This window comes from Camelus dromedarius, chromosome 2 (genome assembly GCF_036321535.1).
Source record: "Camelus dromedarius isolate mCamDro1 chromosome 2, mCamDro1.pat, whole genome shotgun sequence".
Lineage (NCBI taxonomy): Eukaryota > Metazoa > Chordata > Mammalia > Artiodactyla > Camelidae > Camelus > Camelus dromedarius.
This window is the reverse complement of record NC_087437.1, coordinates 53666159-53684820: the sequence shown is the minus strand read 5'-3', so window position 1 is coordinate 53684820 and position 18662 is coordinate 53666159. Positions and strand designations below refer to the sequence as shown.

At 47.0% G+C, this 18662-nt stretch overlaps 1 protein-coding gene and 1 long non-coding RNA gene across 2 annotated transcripts in view; one reads left to right on the top strand and one right to left on the bottom strand.

The window, feature by feature from the left end:
* LOC105085841 (uncharacterized) overlaps positions 1–3045 on the top strand; it is a 39117-nt gene extending 36072 nt beyond the window's left edge. The window contains exons 3-4 of the long non-coding RNA XR_836866.3: positions 329–434; positions 2328–3045. This is a non-coding gene — a long non-coding RNA (uncharacterized LOC105085841). The remainder of the gene's footprint in view (positions 1–328; positions 435–2327) is intronic.
* ST6GAL1 (ST6 beta-galactoside alpha-2,6-sialyltransferase 1) overlaps positions 597–18662 on the bottom strand; it is a 116172-nt gene continuing 98106 nt past the window's right edge. Inside the window, exons 7-9 of the mRNA XM_031452897.2 lie at positions 6713–6811; positions 5350–5524; positions 597–3346 (exon numbers count right to left, since the gene is read on the bottom strand). Of these exons, the coding sequence (XP_031308757.1) occupies positions 3099–3346; positions 5350–5524; positions 6713–6811 (522 nt within the window). The 3' untranslated portion in view covers positions 597–3098. The remainder of the gene's footprint in view (positions 3347–5349; positions 5525–6712; positions 6812–18662) is intronic.

The following is an 18662-nucleotide window of genomic DNA, read 5'->3' as shown; positions in this document are numbered from 1 at the left end:
AGCACACCAGTCATGTTGGATTAGGGGCCCACCTTGCTCCAGCAGGACCTCATATTAACCAGTTACTTCTGCAGTGACCCTATGTCCAAAGGTCACATCCTTCGTTGAATTTTAGGCGGACATAGTCAACCCATAGCAGGGGCAGTTCATAGGAAAGAGGAATTAGTTTTTCTCCCCCTTACTCCTGCTCCCCTTCAGGTTTTGTATCTAAACAGTTTGGCTATTCCAGGGGGACATCATTGACTTGACATCATTCCTTTAAGGGTTTTAGGCTTTTGGAAACCAAGGTGAAGACCTTCCTTTCATTCTGCTTTCTGCCCTACTGCAGCCCTTCCCAGAGGTGTTGGATGAACAACAGGTTAGTTACTTGAATCTGAGCAAAAGGAAGAAGAGTCAGTAAGCTGTCGCTATCTCAAAGATGCTGTCCTGCCATGGTAAGTAAGCATTCCTCCTCCTGCAGAACTGAGAAGAGGCGAGGGCCAGAGGAGCTGGTGGGGGAGGATTTGGGGATTCAGGATTCCAGCTGTGCCCTCTTTGGAGACAAGAATTAACAATGAGAAGTCGTTCCCTTAGCAAGTAAGGAAAGAGGGACAAGCTTTTTAAAAAAACATTTATTTTAAAATTTTACATAATCTTTGGGTCATTCAGAATTCACTTAGGCATGTTTCTGAGATTGACGTTTCAACCCCAAACCAGTATCAATAGCTTATTTAATTGGTGGAAGGATTTGAGGGCCTCATGATACAAGATGAAGAGATGGATACTGAAGGAGACAGAACCCCTTAGAGACAGGGGCTTTCCTGCAGAACTCACTCACAATTTTAAAATTATCTATCACAGTATTTAGCATCTAACCAGTCTAACAATAATGTCCACATCTTATTTGTATTTTACCAGCTTCTATATAAAGCACAGAATTAAAAAGTCCTATAGCCCTCAGAATCACACTTAAATTAATTTGATCCCTTATCTTAATAATAATTAAAAGCTAGCATCTACCCAGTGTAGTCTCAGTGGGCACACCAACATCTCTCTCCTGATGATGGAATGCCACCTTCCTCTGCACTCAGTGCTCATGACTCAAAGACTGCCAGGAATCCGTGGGCCCAGAGATGAGGCCACCTGTAGCCCTATGCCCTGCCCATCCCCAAGCAGATCAGGCCTGGGCTGCAGGCAGGGAGCAGGACGGGCACGTTGTGCACCCTCCACTGCCTTGGTTTCCTGGGTGTTCCAAGCAGGGTAGTTGTTGTCTCCCACTAGGTCAGTTAATTCCCTGAGGAAAGGGCCTCATCTCTGGCCTCCTTTGAAGCAGGGTGCTGCCCAGATGTGAGCACAGAGCAGGTCCCTAATAAAAGAAGGGAGGATCCAGCATGTACTGGGCACCAGCAATGTGCCGGGTGTTTCATGCAATCCTCATGACAGCCCTGTGAGGCAGGCTCACCACCCATTTTACAGATGTGGTAGCAGAGCTAGTAATAGGGGAGCATCACCTTGAAAACCCAAGGCTCTTCACTCCACGGCTTTTTCTACTGCCCGTGTAAGCCAGTGGTTTGGCAGCCAAAGAGGACTCCAGCTCCACAATGGCTGGTTTGGAGCTCAAACATTCAAGGCCCTTGAGCACATGGGGCGAGCCTCAGGGGTCCAGAAGCCTGTTCCAGTCCAGTGTGGGTCCCCGTCAGGGGAGGGGACTTAGCACAGTGGTCCAGGAAGTGTGTGGACAGACTACAGCTGGCAGGCCCCCTGCCCAGAGACTCTGAAGTCCCTCCCTCGCGGGAGGGGTGGAGGGTGTGGCACTCTGATACCCTGGTGAGAATCAGGGTATCAGAGTGCCCAAGGTTCTGACCTCTGAGAGTGACTTCAAGTCCTAGGGGACCACATCCCCACTCCCTGAGAGACCTTTCACAGAAGGCTCATGAAGGTCAAAGAGATTGGGTCAGAATATTTTAAAGTGGAAAAGGCTTGAAAGTGATTTGGGAATGGGGAGGCTACTTTAAAGGGAAAAACGAGATGGCAGTTAGGAGGAGGTTTGGGGGTGGGTGTCAAAAAGGAAGAGATGGATGCGGTGCACACACGTAGCTTGCAGGCAAGGGTCAGGCCAGGCGAGCCTGGGGAAGTCAGGGTTTTGGCACCTGGCTGGCCTGGCACCTGCTGTGAAGCTGCACTTGCTGCCTCAGACGTGAGTAGGGGGCTTCCTCAAAAAATCACTTGAGCCTGTAAATTCAGGCAGATCTTAGAGAATAAATATGGGTCATAAAGGAAAACACATCTCAAATGACTCAGATAAAATCTAATTGACATGTTTTCCTCTTCTAAAATCCACTCCATAGCCTCCTCCCTCCGTGAAGCCCTCTGTGACCCACCACACAGGAAGTGGGCGGTCCCTCCTGCGTGCAGACACACAGCAAGCCCACCACCCTAGAAGCCCTCAGCTCACCGAGCACTGAATCCTACCTGAGCTGGGAGCAACTTGAGGCTGGAGACCAGATCTTTCTTCCTATAGTCTCATCTCCTCTTGTATGGACCCAGGCCACGGGCCACCACACCTGCCAGAGCGATGGAACACTGCCTCTCCCAGGGCATGGGCCCCGGGAGCAGCTTTGTTCTGGAGCAACTGAGCCTGTTTCCTAGACCCTGTACAGCATCCTTGCCCCACAGAGGCACCCTGTACTGGGTACAATCATAATTTGGGAGAGTTTCTTTACAACATGAAATCAGTGTCTAGGCACAGATTTCAAGCATTGCGGAGCCCTGGTTTGTGAGAATGCCATTATACTGGTGGGAAAAGCAGCCCTGGTGGGAAAGGCGGACCCTGCCTTTACCTGTACGGGAAGAGGGGCAGACCGTGTCTGGAAGGAAGTGGCAAGTATGTGTGTGCATGTGAGGGGTGACAAGCTCTGGGCTCACACACTCCTGTGGCAAAAGTTCAGGCTGGGCCTGGGTCCCTGCCCTTAGGATCTGGAAGCCCCAGAGCTCCTGCCAGAAGGCCTAGAGTGCAGGCTGTGATTATCTGGGAACACGGTCTTCCCCAGGCCACGGTGGCCAAGAGTCCAGCTGTAAAAAGCCCGATGGAGAAGGATGAGGGAGCCTGGCCAGAGAGCTTAGGCTCCACAGCGAATGCTCCGGAAGCCAGGCAGTATGGCTTTCCCCAGCAGGTAAATGTCCTCGTCTGTGCCCTGGTTGAGGTGCTTCACCATGTTCTTCTCGAAGAGGAGCGGGTGGTAGGCGCCCATTGTGCAGGCGCTGTCGAAGAACTTCTGGTAGTAGTAGCACACGTCGGTCTTGCGCTTGGAGGGGAGGAACTCATAAATATCCACCTGGTCACACAGCGTCATCATGATGATGATGCCTAGGGAGGGGAGCAGAGGTGAGTCCCGCCCAACGACCACCCCAGAGAGCTCAGCTGCTCATGACCCCAAATCTGGGGAGACGTCTGTCTGGAGTTCCTATTTATGACTGTGATTCCAGTCTGAGTGCTTCTGGTCACCAGTCCAGCAGGCTGTTCCTCGAGGTGCAGAGCCCCACACACCCTCGTACACTTAGCACCCAGGTCAGGGCCCAGTGCATGGCGGGGCCTCCCTAAACACTCATGGACTGACGGGCTGCGCTGTCAGCCAGTGACCTGAACACTGTCGGTGAGCCACATGGGAGAGGACGAGGCGGCAGAGGAGAGCCACGCCAAGCAGGTATTTCTCTCCAGCATTTGTGCGTCCTGGACGAGCCCCTAGATGGTGCTCTTTGGGAGAAGGTGTTTCTTACACTAGGACTGGGAGAAGCAGTGTGGGGAGGGAAGACTGGCTGTCCCTCACAGGAAGAGGGACAGCTGGCACAGGATCATGCCATGGTCTGTGTGGATGGGCTCTGCTTGGTCAGCCAGGAGACGGGGGCCCTGGGGCTGCACTCAGGTGATGCAGAACACTGAGATCCAAACCAAATAAGAGGCAGAGACACCTGCCCCAAGCGGGTGATCTACCCACTCTTCCTACTACAGAGGCCAGTGTTAGGGTGCAGTAAGACCATGGCTCGGGAACTGTTCTCACTGACAGCAAAATTGTAAACTGCTAGCAACTTTGTTCCAGAAGGATCAGATGGGAAAAACCCTACCTCTGGTGGCCCCTGGTCCAAAGAGGGAGAAAAGACATCTCTGCACCTAACTGATGAAGGCACAACAGAAGTGCTTCTAGAAGTGAGGGAAGGGAGCCTCCCTCTGGGGGCTCAGATAAGCCTCCCAGAGCACTGGTGTGGGGCCCAGTAGGGGCTCTGGCCGTGAGGGGCGGGCAAGAGGGGCAGACTGGCCACGGAGAACACAGCTGGGCAAAGGCAGGGCAGGAGGGCAACAGGAACTTGTTCCCAGGTGTCTCCGATTGACTTCTGTTTGAAAGGACTCCAGGGAGAGCCCGAACGCACCCATCCAGAAGCTGAAGAAAACTGAGAAAGAGCCCTCACCTCTTCCTGTCAGGAGTGCCCGATATTATGCGTTCATTTGTTCATTTATTCAGGGAACACCTACCTCAGGGCTGCCCCGTGCCAGGCCCACAGGGGTGAGGCAAACACAGCGCCTGCCAGGAGTGAGTGTGCAGTCTGGGAGGGAAGGTGAGTGGCGGGGCCATTGGCCAGGACAGTGGTCCACTGCGGTGGGCCAGCACCTACGGGGCCTAGAACCTCATGGAACGCGTCTGTGGTCCACCCAGACTCCAAGTCAAGGGAGGGAAGGGCAGACGGGCTGGGAGGTGTGGAGAAAATCCCAGAAGAAAGCCCGTGGCCAGCACTCTCATTCTCTACTCAGGGCCATGACTCGGGTGGTCACTAGGGTGAGCAAATTTTTGAAATTCTGAATAAAATATTGATTCTTCCTTTTCCCTCAGATTCTAATACAGCTCAGCCTGACATTATTCCTGATCCTATCCTGATCTACAATTTTGATATTTTTTTAAGATATTCTTTGTTACTGAATTTTTGGGCGCCCCCTTAAATTGTACCTGAGGCGAGCGCCTCACCTGCCTCAGCCAAGTCCCAGCCCTGCTCCTGTTTTCCCGCCCCTTCTTGTCTGTGCTTCCCTTTACTCCATCTCCACCTGGCAGATCCGCCCCTCTCCTGGGCCTGGTCCACTGGGATGGTCGCTCCCTCCTGGCACAAACTGAATGTTGCCTCAGACACCTGACTGCACTCCCCCACTGGACACACATTCTGTCATACTGATCTCTGTCTTAGCTGGAACTTGCCTCAGTGTACAAACACAGCAAAAACCTAGCAACTGTCTGGTGAACAAACACACACATGAATGAGACCCCAGAAGAAAGCTAATCTCTTCTAGAAACAAGCATGAGAGGTCTTTCCCCAGACTGGACTCACCGAGCATCCCAGAGGATGGGGGATTTGGCTGAATCTCCTCCGGGGAGATCTCCTGAATGATGTCCCACAGTTCCCAAGGCATCTGGGGCTTGAGGATATAAAAGGGCTGATCGGGGTGCAGCTTACGATAGCTCTTGAAGTTATCAAAGAAACTGTAGTCAGGATTCTTGTACCACTGAAAAAGAAGGAAGTAGTCTTCTGAAGAAGAGCAATGTCCCAGTGCCCCTGCTGCCCCCGGGTGGTCAGCCCTGTCTGAGGACTTGGAGGGAGGTGGGGAAGGACCCAGGATGAATCCTGAGCCACAGCCCCTTCATCAAAACAGATTCCAGACGTCTCCACATCTCGGCTCTCACGTGATAGTAGAGGGGACTCAGCATGGAGCCTGTGCTCAAGGGGAATTTTGAGCATGGTGACCCTGGAACAGCTTCAGACTTCAGGATCATAGAATCTGGGAATGATGTCAGAGCTGAGAGGGGCCTGGGGCCTCATCTGTCCCCACCTCTCTTAAAGAGGTGATCACTGGGCACAGTTTGCCACATCTGCAGGTTCACAGTCCTTATCCCAACCCAAGCACATTTCAGTTTGAAGTGAGATCACTGCAAAACTGGAAATGGAGGCCACAAGAGGAGGGACCACCGGGGCCTGTCAGCTATTGATGTGTCCAGCTTAAGTGTCCCAAGAACAGTGCTCTCTGTCCCTCATCCCTAAAGCCAGACTCCTGTGGTCACTGCAGCCCAGACGAGGGAGAGGCCAACTGACATGTATAACAGGGAGAGGGCCGTTTCAGAGAAGCTAGAACCCGGCAGGCCTGAGACTCTGTCCCTTTCCCTGGAAGAGCTGACGCGGATCTGGGCCCTCTGCTTAGTGAATCAAGTCCAAGGACAGGTGACCCCCCTTCACATTCCAGTTTCCCCATCTGTAAAATGGGAACAACCAGGCCTCTACTTCGTTTTGTTGCTATGAATAAAATGAGAAGCATTCTGGAAATTGGCAGTGTGGGGCGAGTGTGGTAACACGCCGTACAGGAGTAATAGTAACCACTGTCTATCCTGCTGACGCTCGTCAGGAATGACTGTTACATGAACACAGCCCACCCCAGATGGTGGGAAACCCAGCCACTGTTACTCCTGAAACAGACCATGATTAACTAGGAGACAAATACTTGGCAGTGGAGGGCGGGGCATGGAGAGCACTGGTACAGGACAGGAGTCCTGAAAGCTAGTCCAGAGGAAGGGAGCCTAAAATGGAAACAGCCAGCCTGCAGGGATGGCCCAGGTCAGCCATGACTTTAAAAACCCAGGACCTCAGCAAAATCTATAGACAAACATGACTCAATCCCAATCTCCTGTGGACACCCACTTACCTTTGGGATATCTGAATGGTAAACAGATGGGTCCCACACAATTAGGATTCCTTCATTGTACAAACTGTCCTTGAGGAAGTGCCCCTCTGTGGTGACCAGCTGCAGGGAGAAACAGACAAGCTGTCACCTGGACATTTACATGTGAACGCTGGCGTGTAGTAACACCTGACACATCACAAGTACCACCTGAGGTCCCAGAGCCTCATGAGGCTTCACAGTTTTGGTGCCAACACTTAACTTCAGTGAGAAAAAGGCAAAGATGCAGGCCGGAACTGTATGGACCTGATAGGACATTTTGTTACAGACCATCAGCCATAGAACTGAAAGGGTTCCACTCAGACTTTGAGATTACTAGGGTGAAGGTACAGTGAAAATGGCTCGGCATATAGTGCCCTGCATTCACACCTCATATGGGGGTTGGAGGGTGAAGTTTAAAGTCAGAATCTCATGTAACCAAAATGATCTCTGGAAAGCCCTTCCATCACCTATAAAGTCTAGCACATAGGTATTACACAGCACAATGGAGACGGACAGAGGGCATCTCAGGGTCCCGCACAGGCAATGGTTTCTGCAGCACTGGAGCAGACGGCAGTGCCTGTGGTTGAGCACCGGATGAAATGGTCGGCTTGTGTGTAGGGGCCATGGCACATGCAAAAACATGCATCCTTTAACAAGAACCTCACCTGGCTGGAGCGATGCTCATGTGTGCCCTGCTGGGGAACCAGCCACAGCCCCCCTCCTCCCCACACTCCCAGGCTGGCCTGGGCTAAATGTGACTGTGATCAAACTCAGGACATAGGACAGCCCTACAGGATCAATTTTACAACATGTGTTAACAGCCCTAAATATATTTATACCTTTGACTCAGCAATTTCACTTTTTGGCATTTATCCTAAAAGAATCTGAACTGGGGGGAAACTATGCACAGAAACATTAAATTACTTATGAAAATAAGAAAAGTGTGGTAGCAGAAGGTGAAAGAAAGACCTGGTTCAGTTCTTGGCTTTGCCACACGCCTATCTGGTGACTGCGAGCAAGTCGGGTTATGTCCACAGGCCTTCGTGCTCTCATTGCGAGTGCAGAGAACAGTGCCCTGCCCTCTCTAACAGGAGCTGTCCTGGGGCACAGGAATGAGTGAGAAAGAGAAAGGGGCCACGTCCCTCTTAAGGGACAAAGCTGATCACGTGAGATCAGCTGTCTCACCTTCAAAAGCATGTGGTATATTGTATGATTCCATTTATATGAAATACCCAGAACAGTCAAGTCCCTAGAGACAGAAAATAGATTAGTGATTGCCAGGGTCTAGGAAGAGGGGATACAAAGAGGTACTGCTAACGGGTAGAGTTTATTTTGGGGATGATGAAAATGTTCTAAAATTAAATAGTAGTGATAGTTGCACAGCTCTGTGAACATAAAGAACACTGAATTGTATCCCTTAAAATAGTGAATTCAATGATGTGTGAATTACAAAGCTGTTATTTAAACAATAAAGAACAAGAAGAGTAAAGAGGGGAGGGAAAAAAAAGCAGGTAGGGATGATATTGGCCAGGTGGAAACTGGGAAGAAAAAATGACAGAAATCAAATTGAGAATTGACTGAAATTGAAAGCAAGAACCCTTCCCCTGAGACCTAATCAGTGTCCCACAGTATCTGAAGAATGACTGTGGGAAGATGGGTGGTCTGGCTACAACCAAGAACAGCAGTTTGCCACGATCCCCCAGGGTCATTCAGGTACCCCATTCCCGTCCCTCCCCTCAGATGTAGGAAGGCCCTGGGAGCCTAAAGACCATGATCTCATTTCCTTGGTGTATCTTGGAGACAAGAAATACTGGTAGTGGGCCCACTGTGGCCAGAGCTTGTGCAGTGGAGCCCACAGGCAGTCACAGGGTGTCAGAGTGAGGATGGCCATGAGGCGAGTGAGTGTTAACTGGCAAGAACAGGCCAAGCCAGGGGAGTGCGGGGGAGAGGGAAGAGGACCTGGACAGAAGAAACCACCAGACCCCCAGCTGTGAGAGCAGATGGCAGAGGCTGCTAGGTGACGCCCAATAGCCCTTCTTTCTTTTTCCCTTGGTAACAAACACTTGATGTTTTCCTCAGCACACAGCTATCTAAAATACAGACTATCTGAAATAAAACTTTCCCAGCCTCTCTTACAGCTAAGAATGGCGATGTGACAAAACGCTGGCAAGTGTGACTTCTAGGACCTGTTCTCAGAGGTGGGGTCATGCCCTTCCGTGTTCGTCCCCCTGGCAAAAAGTGGATGTGACAGCTGAAGCTTGAGCAGCCGTCTAGGACCATGAAGTGGAAGCCATATGGTATTCATGGCAGGTGCTCAAGGCGGTAGAAGCCCGGGTTCCTGACTCTCTGGAACACCATCCCAGCTCTGGAATTCTTTACATGAGAAATGCATTTTTATTTTGTTAAGCTACTGTTGAGAGGTGGGCAGTGCCTTTCTGTCACTTGCAGCCAAGCCCAATTCTAATTTTTACAGTGAGTGGCTTATTTGGGAAATTGCAGGTTGTCCAGTGTGGCTCAGATACAAAGGAAGAGCCGGAAGGGGTCAGAGAAGTGTAGGCAGGGGCCAAATCAAGGAGCTTAGGGTTTTCTCAGTAGGCCACGGGGCCAGGGAAGGCTTGGGAGAAGGATCTAAACAGACCAGTGTCCTGGGCTAGCGTTTTTAGAGAAAAGGCGATCAGACAGAAGCTGCCGTTGTAGCCTAAGTAGAAATGATGGAATGAAGAAAATGTTGCGATTATCAGCTGTAGGCTTGCAGACTAACTGGACACTGAAAGTGAAGGGAAAAGGGGCCAAGGTGACTCCTGGGCTTCAGGCCATTTCCTAAAATGAGAGCACTGAAAGGAAAGCAGCTGGCATGTGCCTGTGGGGCTGGAGTAGGGATCTGAAGTTCAAGGATGAGGCAACCAGCCTCGAGTCCCACAGAGGAGAGGCCATAGGAACTAGGAATGGAACCCACATTTGCCAATGTTAAGTGCAATTCTCTTCCCATTGGGAACACTGTAACTCACAGCACAGGCATTCAGTGCTGGAGCTCAAAGGCAAAGCAAGCATCCTGGCAGAGGGGGCTTCGCAAGACAGACATGGTTGTGCGGGTGCCAGGGAGGCCGAGGGGGCAGCAGGACTTCCAAGACTGATCTTTACAAGCTCACTCCCTGTCCCCATCCCATTTCACCCCCAAAAGACTGCTGGTATATTGAAAGCATGTCTTTTCTTGAGCTATGCTCTTTCTAATCAGAGTACTGATGCCAAGTGATTTAGCCGTACTCATGAGGATTAGAAATAACTGGGATTTTTAAAATGTCTCCTGCCACTGCCCCTTTCTGGCAATTTTCTTAGTAAACAAAGCAGGAGACTGGGGGCGGCACTTCTGGTACCCTGAGACTTTCCCAGGATCTATGGCTTTACTGTCCTCAGAAATCCCAAGAGAGATGCAAAGTTTTCTCCTTTACGACAAAGGATGACAACAGTGGTAACAACAGACGCCCTTTAATGATGTCTACTCCAAGCTAGGGACTTTCATATATCATCTTAGTTCATCTTCACAACAGCCTTAGGTGGTAATTATTAATATACTCATTTTATAAATTAGGCGATAGACTCAGAGATGCTAAGTAGCTTGCCCAAACCATAGAGCTAGTAAGTAGGGAAGTCTGAATTGAAACCCTTCTGTCTGGGTCTGGAGCCCACACTTCTAGTCTACGCACTGCACTGCCTCACACAAAGAGGGTCGGTAGGCCACGGGGCAGAAGATGCCAAAGAAAGCATTTGATGAGGGGTATGGAGGTGTCATGAGAATTTTGCTTCCTGTCTAAGTTTGTAGTATCTTGCACTGGAAAATCCTCAAGGGACTGGATCCAAAGCCATGATTTTCAGATGGGTAAACTGGAGTCCAGAGAGCAGAAGAGACTTGTCTGAGGCTTCAGGGTGAGTTTGAGGCAGATCCAGGACCAGACGCCAGAGATTGGCCCTGACCAGTGTTCCTTCTGTTCCCACCAGGCTGCATTCACAAACCACACAACATCTGAGTAAGCCAGCACACTCTCAGGAGCGAGGCTGACCTCAGTTCTCACCGTACACAACGGGGAAATGGTCATCCCCTTGAGCTACTTGAGGCAAATGAAAAAGTAATCCATGAAATTGAGACGAGGTGAAGATAAGTGCTAGTTTCATCCACGGAGAAGGAAAAGAGCGGCCAGGGCTGGGATCTGGTGGAGGGAAAGGGGAGAGACCAGCAAGAACCCATCAGCCTTACTATGGACGTGGCTCTGAACTTACCACACTAATTCTGGCGGTCCTTACGTGAGATTCAAAGATTTCCTCAAAAAAAAAATAAAATAAAGCCTCAAAACTGCTCAGGGAATTAGGAGACTGCTTTGTGTCTAACTCACTCCGTGGTCTCAGGGGGGATCACTTGCCCTCTGCAGGCCCCAGGTGCTTTAGTTACAGGGCATTAGCATCCTGTAAGGCCCTGCCCTGCCCGGGTGACTGGCCATTTCTGGATAACGTCTCAGTCTGTCACTTTTCTAATGGCAGCAAAAGGGACTTAGGAGAGAACAAAGCTCTTCTCAAATGCCCCTGTACTAACACACATGCAGAGTCTGACCTGAGTTCAGGGATCAGGGGGGCCTCATGATGAGGAAAGTAAGTCACTGCCAGAGCAATGGAGCCCCAAGGAGCACCTGCCAGGAAAAAAACTACACTGGGGAGATGGATTGTTGCTGTTTTAGAACCGGTTTAAAGTAACCTTTCCAGTCATAAGGCAAGAAATAGTCACTACATAAAGTTAGAAATAAAAAGAATGTGCGGGGGGAGGGTGTAGCTCAAGTGGTAGAGTGCATGCTCAGCATGCATGAGGTCCTGGGTTCAATCCCCAGTACCTCGTCTAAAACAAATAAATGAATAAACCTAATTACCTGCCAACCCCCACCAAAAAAATAAAATAAAAGTGAGTCCAATTCTTCAAAAAAAAAAAAAGTGTGTGCACACACACACACACACTCACCCTCACATCTACCTATCTACATACATAAGAAAACAATGATAATTGCCTTTTTCAGATATTCCCACTGTAAATATGTTGGGTCTTTTTTCTTCCCAAATCTTTCTTCCCCTCTGTTATGGACTGAATTATGTCCTCCCCAAAATTCATATGTTAAAGCCCTAACCCCTGGTGTAACTATATTGGAGATACAGCCTTTGGGGAGCTAATTAAGGTTAAATGAGATCACGAGGATGGGGTCCCTAATCTAAGCCTTTAAAAGAAAACGATAAGTCAGCAGACATCTCTCTTTTTCTACCCCCCACCCCATGACTCAGAGGAAAGGCAGACCATGTGAAGGCATAGAAGGCGGCATTCGCAAGCCAGGAAGAAAGCCCTTCAGAAACACCCTGATGGCATCTTGATCTAGTACTTCTAGCCTCTTGTTCCAGCCACCCCACCTATGGTGTTTTGTTATGGCAGCCCAGTAAATTCACATACCCTGTGTGTGTGTGTGTGTGTGTGTGTGTGTGTGTGTAGATATTGATATGTCTTAACTAGCTTTAGTGGTTTTGTAAAACTCACACAACAATCCAGTTCAATGTCGTCTTCCCATTTATTCCTCACAATGTTTCCAAGATCCAAACAGGACTTGAAAAGGAAGCTCTAAGAAGTTGTATAACTGGCCCAAGATCACACGGCTGAGAAGGGATGGAGCTCAGATGCAAATCAAGGTCTGTCTGACCTTCTCCCACTTTACTAAGCAATCTCCGTTCAAAAATGTTAAGTGATAATAAAATAAAGTGCGTGTTCTGGCTGCCGGATTTGCAGATTTGCCACAGGTGCAAAGCCAGTTAGTGCTATGGGAAGACAAAGGGGTGTTCAGGGTCTTGAGTAGTGACGAAAAATGATGTGGAGGCCCTGGGCCTTAAGGGAAGGCCTGAGCTTGGAAACAGGGCCTGGACAGGGAGGTGCTGTAACAGAGAGAAGGGCACCACAAATTGAAACCCACCACAAATTGAAACCCACCACAAACCGCAAATCAGAGCATCCAATTCTACCTGTCATCACAGGAAAAGTCATCAGAAGAACTGTTAAGTATTAGAGGAAGTAAACGTTGGGAAGTACTTCAGTGTTCAATCAGAAGAGATTGCTAGAAGAAGCTATGAAACTTACCCACGAAAGAATATTATGCAGCTGCAAGAAAGAATGAGGAAGATTTCTGTGAACTGATACAGAGGGATTTCCAGAAGGTACTGGGACAAAGAAGAGTGTAAAAGTGCACATATAGTCACTGCCTTTTTGTAAGGAATAAGGGAAATTAAGAAAACGTATCTACACACAGAAACAGAGGAGAAATCACAAAACAGTACAATTGGTTCCCTACAAAGGGTGGCGATGAAACAGGGTGGAAGGAACTCAGGAGGGAGTAGCATTTCTTTGAATATAGCTTTTTGGAAAGTTTTGAATTTTGGAAGCATGTTAAAATTCTGCATTGTTTTTTAAGGGAGGAAAAGAAAAACCTAAAACTGAAACAAAATAAATATAGCTGAATTTCAAAGGAGTTCATAATCGCAAGGAAGAGAAACAGGACTCTCTCTGAGTCCTGCTGAGGTAACCTGAGCGCACACTATTTGGCCACACAACCTCAGTCTGGAGCAGGGTGTGGAGGAGAACCGCAAAGCAAATCCTGGACTCTTTTGAACAGGTTTGTTTTATGTAGATATGCAAAGCAATTTTCAAATTATTTCAGATAGATTATAGATCTGAGCAAATAAATCAATTGCTGCTGTTTTTAGAAGCAGGATTCTCACTGGGAAAGAAGGGGGGATACAAATGCAGAAGAGGGCAGGCAAGGAATGCCTTTCTGTGGATAGGCTGAGGTACTGAGTCTACTATTTCTAAAACAGGTACGTTCGCATGTACATACATGGCCATGTAGATGTGTACACACACACACAGGTGCGGGCATATGTAAATGAATACGTGTGTATGTGCACTGTGTGTGTACATGCATGTAGTTCCTAGCTCTGCCTGCTGAAAGGGCCAAGAAGCAAAGACACGTTGGTAGGCATGAACACACTTAGTGCCCAGATCTTGGTTTCTAATACCGTCTTTTACTTAAAGGAACCGGGATTCCCTGGAGAAGAATAGCATATCCCAGAGCCAGTGTACGATAGTATGAGTAAATGAAAATCCCCTGCACCTGTCAGTGCCCCTGCAAAAAGCCCTAGACTCCCGAGTCTCTTCATAAACCATGAGAATAAAATCTGTAGCTATTTGTCTAGTTAATTGCTCTGTTCTGATTCAAAACATAATAAAACTACACTTATCTCCCCAAGAAGATAAATGGTTATAGCTCAGATTCTCTCTCTAGGTTAATGTAGAGGTATTCTAAGAGACCAGGAAGATTGGAGCAGGAGCAAAGAGGCCCAGAAACTTAGAAACATCTCTAGGGAAGTTTGTTTATATTCCAAAGGCCTGAGGTAAGAAAGGGACTCTTTGAGGAGGGGAAGAGGACAGCTACCTCCTGCCTTTTATAAGCACGGAGGAAAAAATCCCTCATTTTTTTGTCCCTTGCTTACGGGGTAACTGGCTCCTCATGTAAGATAGCTGGCCTGGCTCTTACTGCACTGCCCGAGGACTAAGAATCTGGGCAGAAAGAAACTAATGCATTTATTATTTACTGTAAGGTATTTAAATAAGAAATCATCTCTGACCTAGAACACTTTGCAAGCACGTTCAGAATAAAATTAATAAGGCTGAAATATTAAAAACCCAACAGGATAGGTACAAAATGAACTGGAACATCTGTTATGCCAGAAAGTATAGAAGTATTTTTTTTAAATGATGAGGGCATGCATGTCACGGGGACACAAAAGCCAGCTGGAAGAAACTCCCACTAGCCAAATCTGGGACAAAGTGAACCCAAAGTAATGGAGAACAGTAATGAACTGTAAGTCATTGAAAAAATAGAAATCTGTAAGTTCTTACCAAAAACAAATACAGAAAGGAAGGAAGAGGGGAAGAAAGGGAGGGAGGAAATAAATGGAGGAAGAGAAGGGAGGTTTCTTGCTTATAGTAGAATTCTGAGTGCCAACTGGATGACGTCGAGAAGGAGCTAGAGTTAAAAGACTGTCATTTTGCAACTGTCATAATAAAGATGGGTTCAGGCAAGAGTGATCAATGAATGTCAAAGGAAGAAATTTTGATGAGAGGAGCAGAATAGCACAGTACTAAAGTATTCACTCGTAGAGTGCAAGGGAAAACGTAATTACACAGTGGCCAAATCAGACAGCACCGTATCCATGTGATCAAAATTAAAATCAGCTGAGGGGCAGAGGGACACTGGATGCCTCCAGATGTGATGCTTTTAGCAGGGCTCAACATCATTTGTGTCGTTTTCCAGCCAGGAATGCAGAAACTGAATTTAATACGGAGAAAGCATCAGATAAACCCTAAATTAAAAAAAGAAATTTAAAGGACTTTATTCTTCAAAAATGTCAATGTCTTAAAAGACAAAGGCTATGGAACTATTCTAGGTGAAAGGCAACTAAAGAGGCATAGCAATTAGATGCAACACCTGATCCTGAACTGGACCTTGTACTGGAAGAAAAAAGTATGCCATAAAAGACAGTTTTGGGTCAGTGAACAAAACTGCAATGCAGCCAGATTAACGTATGTAAAAGCATGAAGTTAACTATATTTTGGTTACATAAGACTATTTTCTTATTCTTAGGAAGTACACATTCAAGTATTATCTTAGCTCAGGCTCCTATAACAAAGTACCATAGACTGGGGTGGCTTAAGCAGCAGGCATTTATTTCCACAGCTCTGGAGGCTGGGAGGTCCAAGCTCAAGGCACCAGCAGACTCAGTTCCCAGGGAGGGCGCACTTCCTGGCTTGCAGATGGCTGCCTTCTCCCTGTGTCCTCACGTGGTAGGGAGTGAGCAAGCCCTCATGTCCCTCTCTCTTTTTATAAGAACACCAATCCCATCATGGAAACTCCATCCTCGAGACCTCTTCTATACCTAATTATCTCCCAAATGCCCCATCTCCAAATACCATCACAGTCAACATATGAATTTGGGGGAGAAACTTTCAGTCCATAACATTCTGTCCCTTGTTTCCCCCAAATCATGTCATTCTCACATGTGAAATACATTAATTCCACCCCAGCATCCTCCAGTTTTAACTCATTCCAGCATCAACTCTAAAATCTGAAGTCCAAAGTCTACTTTTTAATAACATACTTTATTGAGTTATAGTCATTTTACAATGTTGTCAAATTCCAGTGTAGAACACAATTGTTCAGTTACACACAAACATACATATATTCATTATCACATTTTTTCACTGTGAGCTACAAGATCTTGTATATATTTCCCTGTGCTATACAGTATAATCTTATTTATCTATTCTGCACATGCCTGTCAGTATCTACAACTTTTGAAATCCCAGTCTGTCCCTTCCCACCCCCCCGCCCCCTTGACAACCACAAGTTTGTATTCTATGTCTATGAGTCTGTTTCTGTTTTGTATTTATGTTCTCTTTTTTTTTTTTTTTTTTAAGATTCCACATATGAGCAATCTGATATGGTATTTTCTTTCTCTTTCTGGCATACTTCATTTAGAATGATATTCTCCAGGAACATCCATGTTGCAGCAAATGGCGTTATGTTGTCGGTTTTTTTGGCTGACTAGTATTCCATTGTATAAATATACCACTTCTTTACCCAGTCATCTGTTGATGGACATTTAGGCTGTTTCCATGTCTTGGCTATTGTAAATAATGCTGCTATGAACATTGGGGTGCAGGTGTCTTTTTGAAGTAGGGTTCCTTCTGGATATATGCCCAGGAGCAGGATTCCTGGGTCATATGGTAAGTCTATTCCTAGTCTTTTGAGGAATCTCCATACTGTTTTCCACAGTGGCTGCACCAAACTGCATTCCCACCAGCAGTGTAGGAGGGTTCCCTTTCTCCACAGCCTCTCTAGCATTTATCATTTGTGGACTTTTGAATGATGGCCATTCTGGCTGGTGTGAGGTGATACCTCATTGTAGTTTTGATTTGCATTTCTCTGATAATTAGTGATATAAAGCATTTTTTCATGTGCCTATCGATCATTTGTATTTCTTCTTTGGATAATTGCTTGTTTAGGTCTTCTGCCCATTTTTGGATTGGGTTGTTTGGTTTTTTCTTACTAAGTCGTATGAGCTGCTTATATATTCTGGAGATCAAGTCTTTGTCGGTTTCATCGTTTGCAAAAATTTTCTCCCATTCCATAGGTTGCCATTTTGTTTTACTTATCCAAAGTCTTATCTAAGTATTATCTAAATCAGACAAGAGTGAAACAATTCGTCCTGAAGCAAAACTCTTCTGCTGCAAACTTGTGAAACTAGATAAATTACGTGCTTCCTAAATATAATGGTAGAAACAGGCATAGGATGGAGATTCTCATTCCAAAATGGAGAAACTGAAAGGAAGAAAGAAGAGACAGGTTCCAAGAAAGTCCAAATCTAGCAAAATAAGTACTATTAGATCTTAAGGCTTGAGAATATTCCTCTTTGGTTTGACGCTGTGTCTTATGGACGTGGTGAGGCATTGATCCTGGCTCTGCCAGGCAGGAGTCACTCCCCCAGGGCCCTGGGCAGCTGTCATGTGGCTCTACTGAAATCAAGGCAATGCCGCCGCCCCGCTTGAAACCAAGGAGGCAGCCTTGATGATTTCTGGGATCGTTCTTCCTTATCTTGAAGAATAGTACATAGTACATGTTTGCAGCCAAAGAGCTCTACAGCTTGGTCCTGTAGAATCAAAGTCTGGCAGCCTGCCTTCGTTTCATCCTGTGTCCATCTCCTTCAGTTCAGCACTAGCAGTGTTTCTGCTGGGGGAGCCGATGAGGTCCATGACTTACTCCCACACTGATGCTTTTATCAAATGCTCGTTGGACCACTCCCTTAGTGTTTTTCTCAGAACAAGCTTTCTCATTTTGTTGCAATACAGATAAGCTGAGAATTTCCAAATCTTTAAGTTCTGTTTCCTTTTTGCTAAACAATTCCTTCTTTGATTCATTTCTCTCCTCTCACATTTTACTAAAAAGCAGTCATAAGGAACCAAGCCTCTCCTTCAACAGTTTCCTTTGAAATTGCCACAGCTAAATACCCAGTTCCGTCACTCGCAAGTTCCCCCTTCCACAAAACGTTAGAACACAGTTCAGCCAAGTTCTTTGTCACTTCATAACAAAGATCACCTTTTCTCTGTTGTTCAGTACCACGTTCCTCGTTTCATCTGAGACTGCACCAGAATGGCCTTTATTGTCCATATTTCTGCCAACGTTCTGTTCATGATTATTTTATCTTCTTTAAAAAGATAGCTTTCTCTCCAGCTCTCCTCTTTTCTTTCAGTCTTCACCAACATCCCCCTCTATGTCTATATTTCTAGCAGGCCCTTCAAAACTCCTCCAGATTCTACCAATTACTCAATTCCAAAGCCACTTCCACATATGTAGATATTTGTCCCCACAGCACTCTACTTCTCAGTACCAAAAAAATCTCTTAGTCTGCTCAGGCTGCTGTAACAACAAACCAGAGACTGGGTAGCATAAACAACAGATACCTCTTTTTCATATTTCTGGAGGCTGGGAAGTCCAAGGTCAAGGTGCCAGCAGTTTTGGTCCCTGGCGAGGGTCCTCATCCTGGCTTGCAGATGGCCACCTTCTCACTGTGTCTTTACAGGGTGGAGAGAAAGCGAGCCCTGGTCTCTCTTCCTCTTCCCATAAGGATCCTGATCCCTTCATCATGGGGGCCCCGACCCTCAAGACCTTATATAAACACACCTCTCTCCCAAAGACCTCATCTCCAAATGCTATCATATTAGAGGTTAGGGTTTCAATATATGAATTGGAGTGGGGGTAGAGCAGCTGTAAACTTTCAGTCTGCACCAAGTATTTAGGGA